This window comes from Martes martes (genome assembly GCF_963455335.1).
Source record: "Martes martes genome assembly, chromosome: 9".
In the NCBI taxonomy this organism is placed as follows: domain Eukaryota; kingdom Metazoa; phylum Chordata; class Mammalia; order Carnivora; family Mustelidae; genus Martes; species Martes martes.
In genome coordinates this window covers 84,969,701-84,992,597 of record NC_137896.1, presented here as the reverse complement: position 1 = coordinate 84,992,597, position 22,897 = coordinate 84,969,701, and the positions used below count along the sequence as shown (strand labels likewise).

The 22,897-nt window shown below is 35.7% G+C and overlaps 1 protein-coding gene across 1 annotated transcript in view; it reads left to right on the top strand.

Moving 5' to 3' along the window:
- The window catches only part of PPP3R1 (protein phosphatase 3 regulatory subunit B, alpha), a 74,953-nt gene that overhangs the window by 42,564 nt on the left and 9,492 nt on the right, over positions 1-22,897 (top strand). Inside the window, exons 3-5 of the mRNA XM_080813778.1 lie at positions 16,402-16,578; positions 18,374-18,433; positions 19,556-19,740. Coding sequence (XP_080669904.1) covers positions 16,402-16,578; positions 18,374-18,433; positions 19,556-19,740 — 422 coding nt within the window. The remainder of the gene's footprint in view (positions 1-16,401; positions 16,579-18,373; positions 18,434-19,555; positions 19,741-22,897) is intronic.

Below are 22,897 nucleotides of genomic sequence, written 5' to 3'. Positions count from 1 at the left end.
TGTCCTTTTGCATAAAGAGCTATGTGTAGAAACCTTGAAGACCTGATTAATTAGCCTTTAGGACACTGCTCTCATTGTGAGTAAACAGTCTCATATTCAGGCAATTTTGTTTACGGTTTGAGTATTTACAGGTGACTTGAAAGTGTAGAGACTTTACCTTGTGCTGTTAATTTCTGCTCTCAGATGGTCACAGGAAGTTTACATAGTCATAGTCTTTAGAATGTAGTTTTTTGTTACGAAAACTTTTTCAGAGAAAAAGTTAATCTAAGGTGAATTTAATGTCTTCTTTTATTTCTGTATTCCTCTTTTCCCTTTCTTATATGGACTCGCTTAATTTCATTCAGTATTTATTTATTTTAAAGATTTTATTTATTTTAGAGAGAGTGCACCCATGAGAGGGAGGAGGGGCAGAGGGGGAAAGAGAGAGAGAGAATCTCAAGCAGACTGCCTGCTAAGCGCAGAGCCCGATGCAGGGTTTGATCTCATGACCTGAGCTGAAATAAAGAGTTGGGTGCTTAACTGACTGAGTCACCCAGGTCCCTCTCATTCAATTTTTAAATTATGTGTGTTCTAAAGAGTGATTTCTGGTTGACTCTCAAACCTTTATTCATCATCTCAGAAATCTTTGGAGGAAACCTTTTTAATATCAATAAAAATTCAGTTTGTGCACAGCTCAGAATGTTTTAAAACATTTTATTCCTATAGGGGTGCCTAGGTGGCTTAGTTGGGTAGGCGTCTGCCTTTGGCTCAGCTCAAGATCCCAGGGTCCTGGAATCGAGCCCTGTATCTTGCTCCCCGCTCAGCGGGTAGTCTGCTTCTCCTCTGCCCCATCTCCCCCTTACCCTGCTCATGTTTGCTCTCCCTCTCTCTCTCACACACAGATAAACAAAATCTTTAAAACAAACAAACACATTTTATTTCTACAATACTATTTAGTATTAAAAAGCTTTTTCGCTATTAACTTTGAAATTGACTTTTACATTGTTTCTTTGATTAAGATATTCATAAATGTGGGGCGCCTGGGTGGCTCGGAGGGTTAAGCCTCTGCCTTCGGCTCGGGTCATGATCTCAGGGTCCTGGGATCGAGCCCCGCGTCAGGCTCTCTGCTCGGCAGGGAGCTTGCTTCCCCTCCTCTCTCTGCCTGCCTCTCTGCCTACTTGTGATCTCTCTCTCTGTGTCAGATAAATAAATAAAATCTTTAAAAAAAAAAAAGATATTCATAAATGTATCACATAGTTAATGTTTCTTAATCTAGCAGCCATGATTTACCATTTATTTAGTGATTTAGTGATCCTGAACTCTGTTTTACCTAGTCCACTGAGAATTACTTACATTCTGCTTTGAGTAAAACTTTCGAGCTGAATAATGGAGAGAACGATGAAAAGTTTTCTAAAGGATAGTGTAGGACTTGAACATCTGGGTTTTGAGATGTTTCCTTGTTTTGCATTATAGATAACTTTTTAAAAAAAAATCCTGGATTGTCTGCTTGGTTCTAAATATTTTAAGTTTTTAGGCAGGTAGTCTTAAGAAAAACTGAGGGGCCAGACTATCCAATTTTGGTATGGTAGCATTTACAAATTCGAGGTTTTAACAGTGAAGTGCATGACGTGTAGTGATGTGATAGTCTACCAGAATTTGAATAATTTTATAGCTGGTATGCAGAAGTCAGTTACTTTAGCTGGTGAAAAAGCCTAGCCAACCAGTTAGCAAAAGTATGATGAATTCTTGGATCTCCTTCAGAATGTTAGAGCAAAGAATAAGGAAAAATATACAAAAAAGGAAAGATTTGGGCACAAATACAGCAAGTAATAGTATCTACCTAGAGTAAATTTCAAGGTGTGTAAATAGATAAAATAGAAGCAAAACTCATCAGTGAGATAGATAATTTTCCTCACCTATAAAATCAAATATTCTGATTGAAAGAGCATTCTGATAACCAAGAAGTTTAGATTAAAAAAATCAACATTTAGTCTCAACTTCTTTTGTAATTTTAAAAATCCAAGAGTAGAAAGAAAACCCTACAAGTAGACAGGGAAAAAAAAATTACCTAAAAAGAATAGAAATCTTTTGGTATTGGATTTATTAGCAGAAAGCTGTGGAACATTTTATTCAAAGTTCTGAATTCCTCAATCCAAAATTTGATACCAGTTTAAATGATTTTTCAGGTATGAGATCAAATTAAAGACATTTTCAGATATTTAAGGACTTGGGAAATTTATCTTTCATAAGTTCTGGAATATGTACCTGGAAAAATGAAGTAGAAATTAAAGAAGATGAAATGAGATCCAAGAAACCAAATCTCTGAGACACCAGTGAAAAGATGTTTTAGAGAAAATGGTAACAGCTATGCTAGTGGGTCTGGAAAACAGTTGGTACAAATTTGAGCAAGAAGCTAGAATTGTTTGTGAAGGATATCTTCAAGAATAAAGAAAAGCCTTTATATAAATTGTGTGCTGGAACCTGCCTTCCTTCTCTTCCTCCCTTCCAGAATTTCTTAACATAAAAACCAAGTTAATAAGAAAAAACAAACAAAAAAACCAAAACCCTGCGTATGTAGTGTCCCATTATTGATAAATGAGATTGAACTCTGGAGCAGCCATAAATAAGTTGAATAATTGGTGTTGAATGTAATAGAAGACTCTTAAATACATATTCTTGCATTTTGGGGGGAGTTTGGGATGGGGGGTGGTACAAAGCTGAAGAAAAGTACAACTAAGTGTTTAAATGCAACAGAACATAGGAACAGGTAAGAACAAGACGAAAACCTCGAAAATATGATGTGTAATGGATTTGGGGTTGGATTTGACTTATAAAACAATGGAAATCTTTAAGAGCTATATCTTTTGAATAAGATATGTTACTGACCTACACAGCGTGCACTTAGGTTTAAAAAAAAAAAAGGTGTGACTTTTAAGCTATGGTTATTAATAACAGTGAGAAAACTTGTGTTTTTATGATCTTATAAATATATCTTATAAACATACACTTTTTTTAGTAGCTTATTGCCTATTTTGATTAGAACCACAATATAGATAAACCAAAAGAAGAAAAACAACATCAATATAAACACCTTCAGTAGGAAAACCAGTAATGTATAAGTTGGAGAACATCTCAGAATTATATGGTTTAATTTTTATCTGTCTGGAGGAGAACATTCTTAATTATTCCCCTTTCTCCACACTTAGCCCGAAAATGCAGGTTGATGAACAGCAGTGTCTGATATCTCTTAGCCTAAACGTCTGTACTAACTGTTCTCATGGAGCTAACATGGGAAGAGAAATTAGATCAGAAAGTATTTCAAGAAATCCCGTCACTTAGCTTTGTCATCAAGCTTTATCGCTTTGAGCAACTTATTTAACTCTCTGGGTCTGTTTTCTCATCATGAGTGTTTCATCTCCAAGGTTTCTTTGAACAATTTACATTACACGGCTTTTCTATGACAAATTTTCTTCTGAAGCTCAGTTAGCTCTGAAAACAATTTTAAGAAAGAATTTTAAGATTACTCCAACTGTGTAGCTTATTTTAACATTTTGGACAACATTCATTTGCCTGAATGAGTTCTGTGTGATGGATCATTTTTGGTTATGCCTTTTATATAAGGTAGGAAGAAGTTAGTGGAACATACAGCATCACATTTTGAAGGAATACTGTAAAAGAAAGAAAACACAATTACCAATATCAGTAACATAAGAACTGAAATTATTACAGATCCTACAGATGTTAATAGATAACAAGGGAACATTATGAAGAATTTTGTGCCAGTAAGTTCTACACCTTAGAATAAATGGAAAAATTTCAGAAACCTTAAAGCTGACACAAAAGTAGTAGAAAATCTTAATAGAATTGTATCTGTTATTGAAACTAAATTCTTATTTAAAAATCTTTCCACAAAGAAACCTAGCCATATGGCTTTACTGGTAAATTTTAGCAAACATTTAATGAAAAAAATCATAATCTAGATTCCTTCAGAAAATAGAAGCTAGCATTACACCATTAGCAATATCAAAGACATTATAGAAAACTATATAGACCAACATTCACCATGAATGTAATGCAAAAATCTTTCAATTATTTGTAAATCAAATCCAGCAATATGTAAAAAGGACTATAAAACACGACCAAGTGGAATTTATCCTGAGTATCATTTTTAAATTATAAACAATCTAATTCACTATTGGCCAGAATAAGAGGAACACAACAACAACAACAACATGATTTTATCAGTAGATGTAGCAAAACTTTGACAGAGTTCAGGGGTAAATCTCTTAGCAAATTAGGAATAGAAAGGAACTTCCTAGTTCTGATAAATCATTTATAAAAAGCCTATAGTTAACATCTATGTTTAATGATGGAAGACTGAATGCTTCCCATGTAAGATTGGGAAAAAGGCATGGTTTTTCACTCTGACCAAATGTAGTCAAAACTGTACTAGAAGTCCTGGTCAATACATTAGATCCAGAAAAAGAAATAAATTACGTTCAGATTAGGAATGAAGGAGTAAAAAATAGTCTTTATTTTCAGATGACATCATTGTATATATTGCAAATCCTGAGTTACTAGAAATAATTTGGCAATATTGTAAGATACAAGAACAGTATGCAAAAATCAGTGGAAGTTTATAAATCACAATTAAAATGACATTGACAGAAACACCATTTGTAAAGGAAAAAATGAGTTATTCATATAAAAATTTAACCTAATATTTGTAAGATTTGTATGTGTAACTATAAAATATTACTAAGAGAAACTTAAAAAGACTTCAATAAATGAAGAGAGAGAACCACATTCATAGATTGGAAGACTTGATACTGTTAAGGCATCAGTTCTACTCAGACTGATTTATAGAGTCAAGCCAATCCTTAGGAAATTCTCAGTAAGCTTTTTGTAAAAATTACCAAACTAATTGTTAATTCCATATGGAAATGTATAGGCCTGAGAAAAGCCAGAACAATTTTGAAAAAGAACAATAAAGTATGAGGACAGTGCTCCCTGTTTGAAACATTTATTATTAAAACATAAGTCTGGCATTGGCATAAGATAAATTAATGGAACACAGTAGAGGGTATAGATCCATATAAATACATAACATACATACATACATACATACATATACATGCATATGTAGCTTCACTGGTAAATATATATATATAATTTGATTGGTTTCTAATTTTTATTTAAATGAATATAATTGAATATAGTTGACATTGTGTCAGTATAACAATATAACTGTGTAAATGTAAGGTGTACAACATACTGACTTGTATACTTTTTTTTTTTAAGATTTATTTATTTATTTATTCATTTAAGAGTGCACCAGTGGGAGGGGTAGAGAGGGAGAGAGAATCTCAAGGTGACTGTGTGCTGAGTGTGGAACCTGACACAGGGCTTTATCTCACAGCCCTGAGATCATGACCTGAGAAAATCAAGAGTTGGATGCTCAACTGACTGAGCCACCCAGGTGCCCCTGTAGAGTAGATTTTTCACAAATGCACCAAGGATGCCATTATAAGGGCTACTTTTCAACAAAATACAACTGTATTTCTGTATGGAATAAAAATCTGCCTCTACCCTGATACCATATACAAAAAATTACATGGGTCATAGATACACACATAAAAGCTAAAACTATGGAACTTCTAGAAGAAAACATAGGAGAAAATCTTCACAACCAGGATAGACAAAGATTTTTGGTATACATAAAACATGAATCATAAAAGAAAAAAATGGATTTCATCAAAATTGAACATTTTTGCTGTTTAAGATTTTATTTATCTATTGAGCACGAATTGGGGGAGTGGCAGTGGGAGAAGCTGGGGGAGAGAGAATCCCAAAGCAGACTCTGCACTAAGTGTTGAGCTCGATGCAGGGCCCAGTCCCATGACCCCAGTATTATGACCTGAGCCAAAGTCAAGAGTCAGATGCTCAACCAACTGAGCCACCCAGGCACCCCACATTTTTGGTCTTTAAAAGACATGAAAAGGCAGGGGCTCCTGGGTGTCTCAGTCATTAAGCATCTGCCTCAGCTAGGGTCATGATCCCAGGATTCTGGGATCAAGCCCCCATTGGGCTCCCTGCTCAGCAGGAAGCTTGCTTCTCCCTCTCCCACTCCCACTTTGTGTTCCCTCTCTCGCTGTGTCTCTGTCAAATAAATAAATAAAATCTTTTTTAAAAAGTCATCAAAAAAGACATGAAAAGGTAGCTTAACAGACTGGGAGAAAATACTTGAAATACCTACAGAATTTCACAGCTCTTTCAGACAACTCAGTTTTTAAAAGAGAAGAAGATTTAAACAGTCACTTCACAAACGAAGATAGATAAATTGAAAATAATCGCATGAAAAAGGTATTCAAGATCACACTAGTCCTTAGAGAAGTGCAGATTACAACTATACATACTGCTGCTACCCACTAGAATGGCTGAACTTAGAATGACAGTACCACGTGTTGACAAGAATGTGGAGCTCCTGGAGTTCTCCTGTATTAATGATGAGAATGAAAAAAGGTACACCACTCTGGAAAACTTTGTGACGGTTTCTGAAAGTTGAACATACATTTACCCCGTCTGACATAGCAAGCCCGGGAGAACATTTGTTTACAAAAAAGAATTTGTGACTATTCTTAGCAGTTTTATTCCTGATAGTCTCAAACAGGAAACAGCAGGTATGTTTAGTAACCGATGAATGCGTTAAAAAGTGTATATCCATATAGTGGACTGTACTATTCTGCAATAAAAAGGAACAAACTAATGACATATGAATTAATGTAAAAAAAAACCTAGATGAGAAAAAGTAGACACAAGAGTACATCCTATATGATCTCATTTGTATGAAATTCTAGACACAGTTACAGAAAGCAGAACAGTGGTTACCTGCAATTGGTGGTAGGGCATGTGATTGATTGCAGAAGGGCTCAGGGGAATGTTTTTGGATGATGGAAATGTGCTTTTATCTTGATTGTAGTGATGCTTTAGATAAGTGTATATACTTGTCAAAACCCATAGAACTGTGTATTTAATAATATATTTTTGGAATGTCCGTTATTTCTCACAGTTGGCTTAAAATTTCTTATAAGCATTTTGCAACTTGATAATTCTTGGTGCTGATGTCTAGCTTTTGCATATTTGACAATTCATTTTTTTTTAAAGATTATTTATTCATCTGAGAGAGAGCAAGCAAGAGCATGAGCAGGGGGAAGGGTTAGAGGGAGAGGGGAGAAGCATACTCCCTCTGAGCAGGATGCTCAACCTGGGACTTAATCCCAGGACCCTGGCATCATGACATGAGCCAAAGACAGAAGCTTAAGCAACTGAGCACACCCATGCCCCCCTATTTCATTCTTAAATTATATAAAAATTATAATCTAGAAACACTAAAAGTGCATGTTGCCTCTTGCACTAGAAAATTATGATATACCCCTAAAATCTAGACCTTTTAAGTGGAGGAAAATTTTTCTTTGTAAGAAAAGACTGCGCAAATTTGTGTGACTATGTGTTGTTATTTCATAAAATACTTTTTCAGTTTTCTCATGCTATTGGTAGGGTTCTTTCTTTCTTGTCAAACAGTTACTTGCAGAATATAAATATTAAACTGCTAGTCTATACACAAGGTCATTACAGAATTTGGGGGTTTTTTGGAACTGTTTAATGAAGGTTTTATCTGTGACCATCTCTACTGCGCCCTCTGGTGGTTTTGCATCTTATTTGGGGTAACATGAAAATACATTACTCATTACCTTTGTAGGAGATACATTTTACACAAAACTTTAAAACTTTAAAATCAAACTTTTGTTGAGAAACTACCCAACTCCTTGTATTGATAACACTATAGTGCTTTATTCTTGTGATAGTCTTTATGTCATTCAGTACATGTTTCTTCATAAGTAATTTTGTCATGCGTGATGGCTCTTTCCAAAATATTTCTAAGATAGAAATTCTAAGATTACTTATTAGAGTAATCTTTCCTAATAGTTTTCATTCTATAATCCAGTTCTAAATATCGTGCCATCCAAAATAGATTGGGGAAACTCTGCTTGGAAAATACCATGTATAGTCAGGATGAGGCTGGAATATCTTATGGTGCCAGAAATTAAGAAGGTGCTCAAAATGGGGATTGTTGACAGGTCATGCAGGAGCCAACTTGAGGTAGTAAGTACCTAAACAAAGCTGGAAATTTTTGATTAACAAGTAATGACATTATTGGGTTTTAACCTATAGAATAAAATAATTATCTGTGAATCCATGCCATAATATGAATAACTGACTAAAGAAAGAAATGGGGAGAAGGGACCATTTTTAATTTTTTCTTAAATAGGAACATTTCAGTTAATGTAGGAAGAAAGGGGAAAAGAAGATCAATACTAGGCAAATACCATAGTAATAAATTCTTACAAGATTAACCTATGGATGCTAAAATCAGGTCACAGTTTTAGGAGAAACAGGATATTTGCATGGTCTTAAAGTATTGTGCCCCCTCCCCCTTTCCCTGATATTTTTTAATATAAAGGGAAAGGTAGTAGATTTATAGTGGAGAAATCGGGCAGACATCACCCTGCCCAAGTGATCAAAGTTAACATCACTAGCAAAAACACATTGACATTGTGAATCCTTTGATAACAGTGTGCTGATAAGGACACAGCATCATTTCTATGGTATATTTGCCCCACATGCCCAAGTTCATCCTAATTATGAGAAAACATCAACAAGCCCAAGCTGAGGGACATTTCACAATATACTGGATTAAGAGTTTCAAGATTGTGGAAGACAAGGGAAAAAATAAGAGCTGTCACAAATTAGAGGAGACTAAGGAGAAACTATTAAAAGAAATTATAAAGCCTCAGTAGAGTTCCCAGGTATCTCTTATCTAGCTTTCTCTAATATTAATGTCTTACTAAACCATAGTACAGTTACCAAAATCAAGAAATTAACATTGGAACAGTACTATTAAAGTGCTTATTTTAGTGAAAAACTGGTGACATCTGAAAAGTTTTCTTTTCCAGGATTCCACATTACGTTTAGGTGTCTTTGAAAATATTATTACTGCTAGAAGGACTTGAAAAGACAATGTTTTTGTTCTTAGATGACTAATAGACTAATAGTAAATTATTTATAAATTGGCTATTTAAAAGAGTTTCCTTAGGGAGGAATAGTGTTGTTTCTGTTGACTACTACACAATTTTTGGGAATTGGCTAAAGTTAGTGGAAAGTTAATTTTCTGCCATTCTGCTTGCTTCTTTTCATTTTGAGAAATCTCGGAATCACCTAAAAGGGCTTAGACTTCACAGTTGTTTTTCTTTTAACCCTAACAGTGGAGTAGCAGTTGGGGTGTATGTAGTAATAATATTAATGCTTTAGCAGCTAGAGATTTAGATGTCTTCTATATAATACTATTTTGGAATCTTCTTTTATTCTTTTTTTCTAAGTGAGAAAAAATATGAAGGGAGATGGTTGTGTTTCTTTATCTGAGTGATGAATGAATATGCAACTTTACCTCTCAGTATTATATTACTCTGGTACTAATATGTCCAGTTGACAGTATTTTTTAAAATTTACTGTAGCTCTCTTCAATATATGTTGTTGGGAAAACTGGACAGCCACATGCACAAGAATGAAACTAGACCACTTTCTTAAACCATACATAAAAATAAGTTCAAAATGGATTAAAGATCTAAATGTGAGACCTGAAACCATAAACATTCTAGAAGAGAATGCACAGGCAGTAATTTCTCTGACATCAGTTATAGCAACATTTTTCTAGGTAAGTCTTCTAAGGCAAGGGATAAGTTTTCTGAGGCAAGCAAAAATAAATTCTTGGGATTTCATCAAAATAAAATAAAAAAGGAAATAATCAAAACTAAAAGGCAGTCTACAGAATGGGAGAAGATACTTGCAAATGACATACTTGATAAAGGGTTAGTATCCAGAATATATAAAGAACTGATACAGCTCAGTGCCCCCCAAACAAATAATCCAATTAAAAATGGGCAGAAGACATGAAAGACATTTCTCCAAAGAAGACCTACAGGTGCACCTGGGTGGCTCAGTGGTTGGGTGTCTGCCTGCGGCTTGGATCATGATCCCAGGGTTCTGGGATCGAGCCCCATGTCAGGCTCTCTGCTCAGTGGGAAGCCTGCTTCTCCCTCTCCCACTCCCCCTGTTCGTGTTCCCTCTCGCTATGTCTCTATCAAATAAATAAAATCTTTAAAAAAAAAAAAAAAGACCTACAAATGGCCAGCAGACATATGAAAGGATGCTCAACATCACTCATCTTCAGGGAAATGCAAATCAAAACTACAATGGGATACCACCTCACACCTGTCAGAATGGCTAAAATAAAAAACCCAAGAAACAAGTCTTAATGAGGATGTGGAGAAAAAGGGAACCCTCTTGCCCTATTGGGGGGAATGCAAACTGGTGCAGGCACTGTGGGAAAACACGGAGATTCCTCAAAGGGTTAAAAATAACCCTACAATCCAGTAATTGTGCTACTGGGTATCTACCCCCCAAATACAAAAACACAAAAGGGATACATGCAGCCCTGTGTTTATAGCAGCATTATTTCCAATAGCTAAATTATGGAAGGAGTCCAAGTGTCCATTGATACATGAGTGGATGAAAAGATGGTATACATATACAGTGGAGTATTGTTCTCTGCTATAAAAGAATGAAACTGCCATTTGCAGCAACGTGATGGAGCCAGAGAGTATAAAGCTAAAAGAAGTAAGTCAGATAATAGAGACAAATACCATAAAATTTAACTTACATGTGGAATTTAAGAAATGAGCAAAGGGCAAAAAAGAAAAAAATTTAAGAAATGAGCAAAGGGCAAAAAAGAAAAACATTTAAGAAATGAGCAAAGGGCAAAAAAGACTTGAACCAAGAAACAGACACTTAACTCTAGAGAACTGATGGTTACCAGAGGGTAGGTGGATGGGGTTTCAGGAGTGTACTTGTGATGAACACTGGGTAATGTATGGGATTGTTAAATCACTGTACTGTACACCTGAAACTAATACAACACTTTATGTTAACTATAGTGGAATTAAAAACAAAACAAAAAAATCCTATGTATCAATGCAAAAAATAAAATTAACTGTAGCCAGATGGGCTCGCTAAAAGCAAATGCTTAATAATTTTATGTGTTAATAAGATTCCTGAAATCACTTGTTAAAATGAGTAGCCATCTAGATTTCACTTTTATCCCTGGGTATAGTCACGGTGCACTGATCTGGGTAAGGTCTCAACAGTATAATTTGGTGTTTTCTGCATTGGCAATCCATCAATTCCTTATTAACAACTTTATATTTCATAAACTGATGAAAAGATCAACTTTTTAATGTCCTGCTTAAATTTTAGATAATGATGTATATGACTTCATAAGATTATTTTATTACTTTGTATAATGTGAATAGGTGGGCATTTTCAACTGTTAAAATTGATAGTCCTTTCAAAAAGTAGAAGTCCTTAGTTAGGTTAAAACGAGGTCATCCTGGATTCAAATGGACCCTACATCCAATGACTGGTGCCCTTTTAAGAAAAGAAGAGGATGCACGGAGACAGATAGAGATGCATAGGGAAGAGGACATGTGGTGGCAGAGACAGAGATTGGAGAGATGCAGGTAGAAGGCAGGAATTGCCAGCAACTACCAAAACCTGGGAGAACAGCACGTGGCAGATTCTCCTTTAGAGCCTCCAAAAAGACCCAACGTTGCCAATACCTTGATTTCAGACTTCTGGCCTCCTGAGCTGTGAGAAAATAAATTTCTCTTGTTTTAGGCCAATTGGTTTGTGGGAATTTGTTATGGTAGCCCTGTGAAACTAACATAGTGACTCTGTGTTCTTCCTCCTAGAATTGTTTCTTTTTGCTCTTGCTAATCCTACTCAAACTTTGGGTCTTGGCTGAGGTGTACATCTTCCAGGAAGTTTCCTCTGATTGTCCCAAATCTTGGTTCAGCATCTCTCCTATGTGTTTGTATAGAATCTCGGGCTTTCTCCATCTTAGTTTAGGACAAGCCTTAGTATAATACCTCATTTACTTGTCTTTTATTTCCCAACTGGGAGAAGGATAAGCTTTTCTTTCTATCTGGTTCTGAGAACAGTAGGATTGCCTTGTATAAAGCTTTGATTTGCATATGCTGCAATCTGTACAATGTCATTTGTTGGTCCTGATGATTCTTCCCCAATCCTTGGTGCCTAGAAAGGTCATGGCGTGTAGTAGGTATTCAGTTGTTATTTTAAAATAAATGATTGGCAAAGTCAAAAAAAAAAAAAAAAAAAAAAAAAAAAAAGAAGTCCTTACAAAAAGTAAGAATAACATGTTTTAACTTGGCAAAACATATGAAAACGAGTATCTCTGAGTCACAAGATGAGTCAAGAGGGTGAGGTTTGTTTTCTTTTTCCCCTTGTCCATCTGTTTTAAGGGAGTATGATCCCAAGCAGTAGAAAAAAATCTTTGATGAAAGCTGGTACCCCGAATTGGAATTCGTTCTTTAATATTTAACTTGTACGAAGTGCAGATCTGAAACATTTAATGGTACTAGTGGGTTTAATCTGAGAGATCTGTGTGTAATTTGCAGGAGATTGCTAAGTGCCCATATTTCAAGAATTGAGATGCCGTTTCATACCTGAGCATACATTTAATCCTGCAACACATCTTCTCTGCAGTGCTGGGTAGTGGAAGTGCTGCTTCTACTGGCGACAGTAAAGACCAAACCGATCACTTTGTTCCATACCAAAAATAACTGTATTTACCATTTGTTTTTTGAAAACTAGCTTTCTTTAATCTTGGCTTTAAAAAATATTTATGGCATTGCCTTCTAGGCAAACCATTTGAAAATACTGTAACTATTTAGGTACAGAGTCCTGCAGTTGGTCAGCTAGCCTCAACTATAATAAGTACTAAGCAGTCTGTTGTGTCTTACCGTTGTGAGGCAAGCAGGAAGGAAAGGACAGAAAGGAGGAAATAAATGGGTGGTTGGAGAATAGATATGCCTTCTTTCAAATTAAACTGGTCTCTTAAAGAATCTCAGGGTGAATTTTGGCTGCAAGGGATATGTGAGAATGGTGGTGAATAGAAAATTACATAGAGCTCATTCCCTTCAGATCTTACTTCAGGGGCTTTAAAAACGCAGTTATTGTTAAAGTGTGATCGCTGGCATGTTGCTTTGTCTTTGAGGAACGTTGTAACTACTCATCCAGAATAGGTATCGACTGTTTTATATCATTTAAGATATTTAAAGCAAAAGACAGAAAATGGTTTTAAATGTTGCTTTAAGGGCTTTTGCCAGAGAATGCATTAATGATACTTAATAACCACAGGGCACACAGTTAGTATCCCCCTTTTTTTTAATCAGAGAAAAATTGATAGGGGTCTCCTAAATGGAGAGTTCAGGGAAGGACATTCCAGTAAAGGATATATAAGGAAATGGATGCATGAATTTTATGCTATCTGAACAACTGTGCTGAGAGCAGTGTAGCTAAGGTAAAGATAATGGGGGAGAAGAAGGATGGAAATTTATATTTTCTGGTTTGTGTTTGTGGAAGCTAAATATTGTCAAGGGCTCTAGATTTTTTATCCTGGTTGTATTAAGAAGCCACTACAAGTTTGTAAGCACAAGAACTAGCAATTTGGCTGAATGTACCTTTTAGAAAGATTACTGCTGGCAGTGTAAAGAAGTATATTTATTTGATGGCTTATCTTTATGTTTAGTATTTCTTATTCATCAGGACCGGAATGGTTTCTTCTGAATTAGTGGGGTTTTCTGGGTCACTTAAACAATAATCCTTCACCTCAGTTTCAGTTTCATAATGTGACTAGATAAACTGTTACTTATGTGCCAGCCTTAGTAAATGGAATCTTAAGTGTCCGTAAGTAATATGGTGCTACGTTACTGCCTTTGTTCTTTCCAACTGATGATATACTCCAGAGCTGTTGCTGTATGAGATGCGGTTGATGGACACATGTCTTTCCTTTTCCTCTTACGATGTACTTTGAGTTCTGTTCAATTTCCTCATCACCTTTTCTGGTTTGTGGTTGTAAACTAAGGCAAAACTAAAGGTTACTAGAAAAAAGTAGTTAACTCATCCGTGGTATGTAGAGAGAGAAGAGTAAGTGCTTTCAGCAAAATCTGAACTTGGAGAAACTGTTCTGAAAGGTTTGCTAATTGGTGTCTGACTAGGTAAGTAGTTCTACTCTAAATTCTGATGGCATTTTGATCATTATGTTTTAAATCTGAAACCCTTAGAATACTCATTTAAAACATTTATTGAGCAACTTTTATATATAGTGTACAGGAGAACAATGAAAAGTGATGTTTGGTCTGAGGTGGCACGGCAAACCTGTAAGTAAATAAATGAAAAGCATTTGAAGGACTTAATTTTTTTTCTCCAAGAGTAAGGGTATCCAGTTTCATCACAGAAAATTAGAAAATAAGGTTTATTTGAACAGTTTGCTTTTATCATCTGTTCATTAAAGAAGGAATACTTTTTAATAGAGGGATAAAAAGCTCTCTGCAGTTGATGTGTTTATGAAATGTGTATTTTGGTGTTGGAAGCAGTGTTTAGATGAATCATTAAATTAAAGGCATTTCTCTTACAGTAAAACATATGTATTCTTGCAAACCTCAGATGTTGCAAACATCATGTGTCTTGGGGAAAGTATGGATTAGATAGACCACTCATTATGCCGCTTTGTAACAGAGTACATAGAAGAACTGTTATGGTCTTTAAAATTTTAGCACAAATAACCTCTGGCATTTGTATTAAGCACCATAGCAATTCATTTGTTAGCCTTAAACTAGGACTCATGCTTCCTATTTTGGATTTTCCTCAAGGTCCTTGAGGACACCTGCTTTGGTAGAAACTAATTTTGTAAAAATTAAATAATGAGCCAGGGTATAGTCACCTTCGTTAATTGTGTTTTGAGGCTCTGTGGTGGGGAGAGGCGGAGGTGGAAAGATGAGGAAGTATCTTTGCAGCTTGTTCATTTGTTACTGGTACTTTTCACCAGATAACAATGTTGGAAAGCCTTAAAATTTTATCAAGACTTGGTCTTTAACTTGAGAAAACTTAGTTCCTTTCCCTTCCTCCATAACATACGAGGAAAAGTCCCTCTGCACCACTGACATTTCTGTGCTCTACTGAGTGACAGGACTCCCTTTACCAGTTGCATATGAACTACTTCCTGTCAGCAGCATGTGGTAGTTGTACAGTCTGTGCTTCAGTCGTTCAGATAATTATAGTTTTTATTCCATTTTAAGATATTTTTATATTTAAAAAATCTATTCTTTAACTTTTAAGTTTTTATAATGAGGATGCCATACATTTGAATTTTCAAAAACAGTTTTGCAGTCTCAGTCTCTAATATTGTGGGCTGTAATACATGTGTACTCGGGCTGTGGAACATTTGACTTAATTTTTTTAGAAAAATTTCTTTTGGGAAGTTATAGCTTTAAATATATTGGTATTTCTGATATCAATTAAAATTATTTGTGTGAGGGGCGCCTGGGTGGCTCAGGGGGTTGAGGCCTCTACCTTCGGCTCAGGTCATGGTCCCAGGGTCCTGGGATCAAGCCCCACATGGGGCTCTCTGCTCAGCGGGGAGCCTGCTTCCTCCTTTCTCTCTCTGCCTGCCTCTCTGACTACTTGTGATCTCGGTCTGTCAAATGGATAAATAAAAATCTTTAAAATAAAAAAAAAATTATTTGTGTGAGTCTGATATCTTAAAGGAATGAAAATAGTAATGTAATTTAGAAGAAAATTATCTTTTTTTCAAGACCATATATGCTGCTGAGAGACCGGCTACTGAATTTTTATAGAGTAGTTACAAACTAATGCAAACATTTCCTAAGTTGCTTTTCTTTAAAACACTGAAAAGTGAATTTTGTTAGCTGTGGTTCTTTTGGTTAAAAAAAGTAAAATGCCCGTGTTCTATTTGCTCATACTTGCTAAGACTCGCTCTGGAAGAGTATTCAAGAAACTGGCAACATTTACAGGGTGGGGTAGGAGGGAGGTCTTGAATTTTGAACCATGTTCAAACCATAACTATTAGAAATAAATTAAACTTTAAAAAGATAAGTGAAAAGATGCTTTGGTGTACAGAACAGAGATTGACTTAGCCTGCCTAGTAGAAATCACCTGACTTCCATAATCAGCTTAGCATTGCAATCCTATAATATCTTGGTGCAGTATACAGTCTGTTGTATGTAATGGCAGGGTCAGGCCAAAAAAAAGGTAACCAAATAAAAATATTATGACTTTATCTGTTATAAGGAATTAACCAATAGTATATGTGACTCTTCTAATTAAACTAGGAATTAAACTTACTATTGATTAACTGCTGGATTTTTTTCCCTGTAATTTTGATAAAATCATTTATAAATCTTGCTCCTTCTTTTGGTTTGCTTTTAGTTGATGCTGATGAAATTAAAAGGCTAGGGAAGAGATTTAAGAAGCTTGATTTGGACAATTCGGGTTCTTTGAGTGTGGAAGAGTTCATGTCTCTGCCTGAGTTACAACAGAATCCTTTAGTACAGCGAGTAATAGATATATTTGACACAGATGGGAATGGAGAAGTAGACTTTAAAGGTAAGAAAGTAGTTTAACAAGTTATGTAATCTATGACTTATTTTACAGTTTTGTGTATGGAAACGTCTGACAAATTTTGTTTTTTAAAAATGTGTGGTGATTATATAATTGTTAATTCTCAATTTGTGGTATATGAACCTTAATGAACTAAGATGTTTTACTCTTTCATAAGTGATGAAATTGTCCTTTAAGGTAAGCTTAAAAAAAAAAAAAGATAAATTTAGTATTTCCTTTGTTTTTAGAAAACTAGTCTTTCTTACTCTAGGGAAACAGAATATTAGAAATACATTTTTATTTATATTTTAAAAAGATTTTATTTATTTATTTGACAAGAGTGAGAGAGTGCAAGCAGGGGAAGCGGGAGAGGGAGAAAATAGGCTCCCCACTGAGCTGGGTGCCTGACATGGGACTCGATCCCAGGACTCTCGGATCATGACCTGAGCTGAATGCAGATACTTAACCTCTGAGACACCCAGGTGCCCCAGAACTGTATTTTAAGATGCCTTTTTTTTTTTCTTTAAAGAATGAGACTTATACTAACCAATATAAAATTGAGGTGTAGTAATTAGGATGTGAGCATTATAAAAAGGATTGTTTAATCTAAATTTTTATGTAAAATGATAGTACTTTTGCTAATATTACCATGGTACAAAATTTTATATTTGATTCCATGATTTGTCATCAACAGATTTTGTTGTTTTTGTTCCAGGAACCGAATTTTAAGTGAAGGGGAATGATCTAAAGCTGATTTTATGACTTAAATGTGTAGCAGGCAGTGAGGAAAAAACGATCATTTTCACAAGACTTTATTTAAATGGGTCTGAATTTTGGAACCAGAAATGCAAAATTATTTTTGTTCTGGCAGACAATGTATAATCAGGGTGCTTGGCCGGCTTAGAAGAACACGAGATTCTTGATCTTGGTGTCATGAGTTTAAGCCCCATGTTGGGTATAGAGATTACTTAAATAAAACAATTTTAAAAACCCAAAACAATACATAATCTTTTTATAATACTTTCTTTTTTAAAGATTTTTAAGTAATCCCTACACCTGAGTCAGATGTGCTGCCTACCTATTGAACCAGCCAGGTGCCTCATGATCTTTTTATGTTTTTATTTTTATATATATATATATATATATTTTTTAAAGATTTTATTTATTTATTTGAGACAGACAGTGAGAGAGAGCATGAGAGGCAAGAAGGTCAGAAGGAGAAGCAGACTCCCCGTGGAGCAGGGAGCCCGATGTGGGACTTGATCCCAGGACTCTGGGATCATGACCTGAGCTGAAGGCAGTTGCTTAACCAACTGAGCCACCCAGGCGCCCTTTATGTTTTTATTTTTTAAAGGTTTTATTTATTTACTTTGAGAGAGGGCAAAAGAGAGCACAGAGGGAGAGGGAGAAATAGACTCCCCACTGAGCAGAGAACCCAACACAGGGCTTGATATATTTTTTAAAAGCCCCACTTTTATAGTCACATCCCCCAAAAAAGAGTTAAACAGCTTAAAGAATGTTTTTTCCCTTAGTGGTAAGCTCAGTGTTACTTAATAAATACTGTTCAAATTGATTTGACCTTTAGAGAACTCCAAGTTCAGATTAAAAAAAAAAATACATAGAACCTTGTTTGTTGAAGTTTCAGATTTGGCATTTCCAGTTTGAAACACTGCTTAGTAGTAATTTTTTTTTTTTTTTTGCAGCAAGGAAAAATCTTTTTGTGGATATGTGAATTTGTGTGTGGGAGGTATATATATTTTTATATTAAAATTGATTTGTAAACATTTCTATTCTTATTCAGAATTCATTGAGGGAGTCTCTCAGTTCAGTGTCAAAGGAGATAAGGAACAGAAGTTGAGGTGTAAGTATTTTTCTTCACTGAGTTCATTCTCCCTCTTATGCCACTACTACCCTTTACTACATTATAACCTTTTAAGATATTCGAAAAGATGTCTTTTATTCTAGATGCTTAATATATATAACAGCAATTTTATATTCTGCAGAAAGTCCTTTTAGGACATTTACAACTAGTGTTTTTTGAAAACAGTGTCATTGTTGCTTTTTAGTTGGATAGAAACAAAACAATTTCCTTCTGAAAACAGCTACATAAACTATGCATCGTGGATAAGAGACTTTTTCATCAAAGTTTGAAAAAATGTTCTAATTTAATTAGGTAAGCTTCATTTATATGCCTATTTAGCCAGAAGTCCATTATTCTGGTTTTATGTAGCCAGCCTCTATTACAAGTAAACATCTGATACCTTTTTAAGGTATTCAGCTCTTAACTAGAGAGACGTTTTACTTAATAACAGTTCTCAGGGGCATAGGACATATGCAGACATCCTTTGTAAATGAACTCAATATAAATGAGAATAATAGTAATAGTAATTGCTGTCATTTATTGAGCTTTTGCCATGTTTCAGACACTGTTCTAAGCAATTCATATGTATTATTTGTCATCATAAAGTACTCCAAAGAACCTGGGACAGTGGAACTGTTATTATTCCCTATTTTATGTGTAGAAACTGAAGGTTAGCAAGGCTAAATAACCTAACCCTCAGTTAACGCTAATTGGCCAAGCACTCTTGACTCCAAAGCACATACTCTCTTTTTTTTTTAAAGATTTTATTTATTTGACAGATCACAAGTGGGCATAGAAGCAGGCAGAGAGGGGGCAGGGGGCAGGCTCCCTGCTGAGCAGAGAGCCCAGTGCAGGGCTCGATCCCAGGACCCTGGGATCATGACCTGAGCTGAAGGCAGAGGCTTTAACCCACTGAGCCACCCAGGTGCCCCACCAAAGCCCATACTCTTACCCAACTGTGTTTAACTGTTCCTAGAGGCAGGATCAAATGTGGGAAGGAGCTATCATCATAGTTCTAATTCTAGATATTTGAATGCTTACTTTTTTTCTTCCTGATTAAAGTATTTACTTGTGGTTGCCTTATAATTGTCATTGATTTTCCTTACTCTTTTTTTTTTTTAGTTGCTTTCCGTATCTATGACATGGATAAAGATGGCTATATTTCCAATGGGGAACTCTTCCAGGTGCTGAAGATGATGGTGGGGAACAATCTGAAAGATACACAGTTACAGCAAATTGTAGACAAAACCATAATAAATGCAGATAAGGATGGAGATGGAAGAATATCCTTTGAAGAATTCTGTGCCGTAAGTACAAAAGAGCTGGTTCTTCCAATAGTTGGGTTTTAAAAACTTACAAACTTACTTACTAGAGAATTCCTTATACATTTTTTGCCCTAGAAATTGATATATTTGATTTTGCCGAATGGCCCTTGTTCCTTGTGATTGTTAATAAGTTGTTATCATTAGGAATTCATATTCTCAGTGATTATCTGATAATACACCACAAGAATGGTACTAATAACTTATTGTTGGTAGTCCCTCAAATTATAACTGGGGTATATTCTTAAGGTTTATTTTAAAATAAATATGTTTGAAAACCTTGTGGAAGGTACGTATGTGTTGATGAGTTTCAGCTAGGCATCTGGAAGGTTGGCTTCATGAGGACAATAGAAATGGAGTCTACATGGATTTTAGACTCATCAGTGAGGCAGTGTAAATGGTGATTCTAACCCTCCCTGCTCCCAAGCTATTGCTGGCTGGTTCTTTGTGTGGTAGGGTAAGGGCCCCCAGTTATGGAGAGTCCTAAGAAAACTAATGCGAGGTAGAAACTGGGGCCACAGTTTACCTTGCAGTTCATTGCCTTTCTTCAGTATGTCCAGGGTTTTGCCACCACTCACTGCTTCCAAACAGCAACACAACCATTCATCTTCTTTCACTATTTTGCCCCTAAAGCAAAGATACTAGCCTTTTGATATATTATAAGGAGTTTTAACTGTAAGCTAGGGACGCTAGAGAATCCAGAAGGCAAGGCAGAGATAACAAAAACATTTTGAAATTTTTCAGTTACTATTGGAGGCTTCTATAGGAAGATTTCCTTTCTTCTTTTCTTTTCATTTTTTATTTAGACCATACAAAGAAAAACAAACTGGTTGTGTGTCATGTAAGGACTAAAGTTGCGATTTTGGCATTTAAGTAAGAAGTTCATATTATCCTTTAAGTATTTTCTTTCATCTCAAGGGGGTGCTGTCTGCATGTTGTTTGAAAAAGTAGGGTGGTACTCTAAAGAACAGATGGGGTCTTTTTGGAAGAGAGTTAAGCTTGAGTAGGAGGGAGAGGAGTCTAAGATTGTGGAGGTGTAGGAGACCTTAGTATTGTCTGGTCCCAGGAATTGAGCTAGATAGTTACAAAATCATTCTGAGGGGCGCCTGGGTGGCTCAGTGGGTTAAAGCCTCTGCCTTCAGCTCAGGTCATGATCTCAGGGTCCTGGGGTCGAGCCCCATGTCGGGCCCTCTGCTCAGCAGGAAGCCTGCTTCTCTTCCTCTCTCTCTGCCTGCCTCTCTGCCTACTTGTGATCTCTGTCTGTCAAATGAATAAACAAAATCTTAAAAAAAAAAAAAAATCATTCTGAACACCTGTGAACTCAGCCAGAGATCTAAGGAAAGAATTGCTACAATTCTACAAATAGAAAAGTGACCACTTTCTGCAAGAATGACAAGACAAAAAAACTCACCTCAAAAAAGAGAACAGGAAGCAGATCCTTGACTGCCAGGGATCTGATCAACAAGATAGATACCAGAACTAGAGCTCAGAATAACGATTATAAAGATACTAGCTGGGCTTGGGAAAAAAAGCATAGAAGGCACTAAAGAATCCCTTTCTGAAATAAAAGAACTAAAATCTAATAAGTCAAAATTAAAAGAGGCTATTAATGAGATATTAAAAAAAATGGAGGCTCTAACTGTTGGTATAAATGAGGTAGAAGAGAAAATTAGTGATAGAGAAGACAAAATGATGGAGAATAAAGAAGCTGAGAAAGGAGATAAACTACTAGATCATGAGGGGAGAAATTGAGAGAGAAGTGATACTATAAAGTGAAAAAATATTAGAATATTTGGGATCCCCAAAGAAGAGGGAAAAGATGAGGGTGGGAGGGGCAGAGGTATATTGGAGCAAATTATAGCTGAAAACTGACCCAATCACAGGAAAGAAACAGGCATTCAAGTCCCGGAGGCACAGAGAACCCTCCTCAAAATCAATAAAAATTGATCATCAGCCAGATATATAGTAGCGAAACTTGCAAATCTCAGAGAGAAAATTCTGAAAGCAGCTCCAGAACAAGAGGTCTGTAACCCTGTAGGTTATATATATAACTATATATAAGCTAACCTTATATATAAAATACAAGCAATATATAATAAGCTAAAGAATAATACGCTAATATAATAATCTTAAATATAAAATACAAGCTAACCTATATTAGATCGGCAGCCGACCTAACCACAGAGACCTGGCAGGCCAGAAAGGACTGGCATGATACATTCAGGGTACTAAATGAGAAAAATACGCAGCCAAGAATACTTCATTCAGCTAGAATGTCATTCAGAATAGAAGGAGAGAGATGAAACTTCCAGGACAAACAGAAACTAAAAGGATTTGTGATCACTAAACCAGCCTGCAAGAAATATTAAAGGGGATCCTTTAAGCAAAGAGAGAGCCCCAAAGTAACAAAGACCAGAAAGGAACAGAGACAATCCACAGAAACAGTGACTTTATAGGTATTACAGTGGCACTAAATTCATATCTTTCTGTAGTTGCTCTGAATGTAAACGGGTAAATGCCATAATCAAAAGATAATTAGGGTATCAGATTGGATAAAAAAGCAGGACCCATTGATACTCTGTCTGCAAGGGACTCATTTTAGACCCAAAGACACCTCCAGATTTAAAGTGAGGGGGTGGAAAACAATTTACCATGCTAATAGACATCCAAAGAAAGCTGGGGTGGCAATCCTTATATCAGATAAACTAGATTTTAAGCCAAAGACTGTAATAAGAGATGAGGAATGACACGTATTATAATTAAAGGGTCTATCCAACAGGAAGATCTAACAATTGTAAATATTTATGGCCCTAACATGGGAGCAGCCAATTACATAAACCAGTTAATAACAAAATCAAAGAAACACACTGATAATAATACAATAGTAGGGGATGTTAACACCCCATTCACTGCAATGAACAGATCATCAAAGCAGAAGATCAACAAGGAAACAAGGGCTTTGAATAACACACTGGACAAGATGGACTTCACAGGTAATATTCAGAGCATTCCATCCTAAAGCAACAGAAATACATATTCTTCTTGAGCACTGCATATGGAACATTCTCCAGAATAGATCACATGCTGGGTCACAAATCAGGTCTCAAACCGTACCAAAAGACTGGGATCATTCCCTGCATGT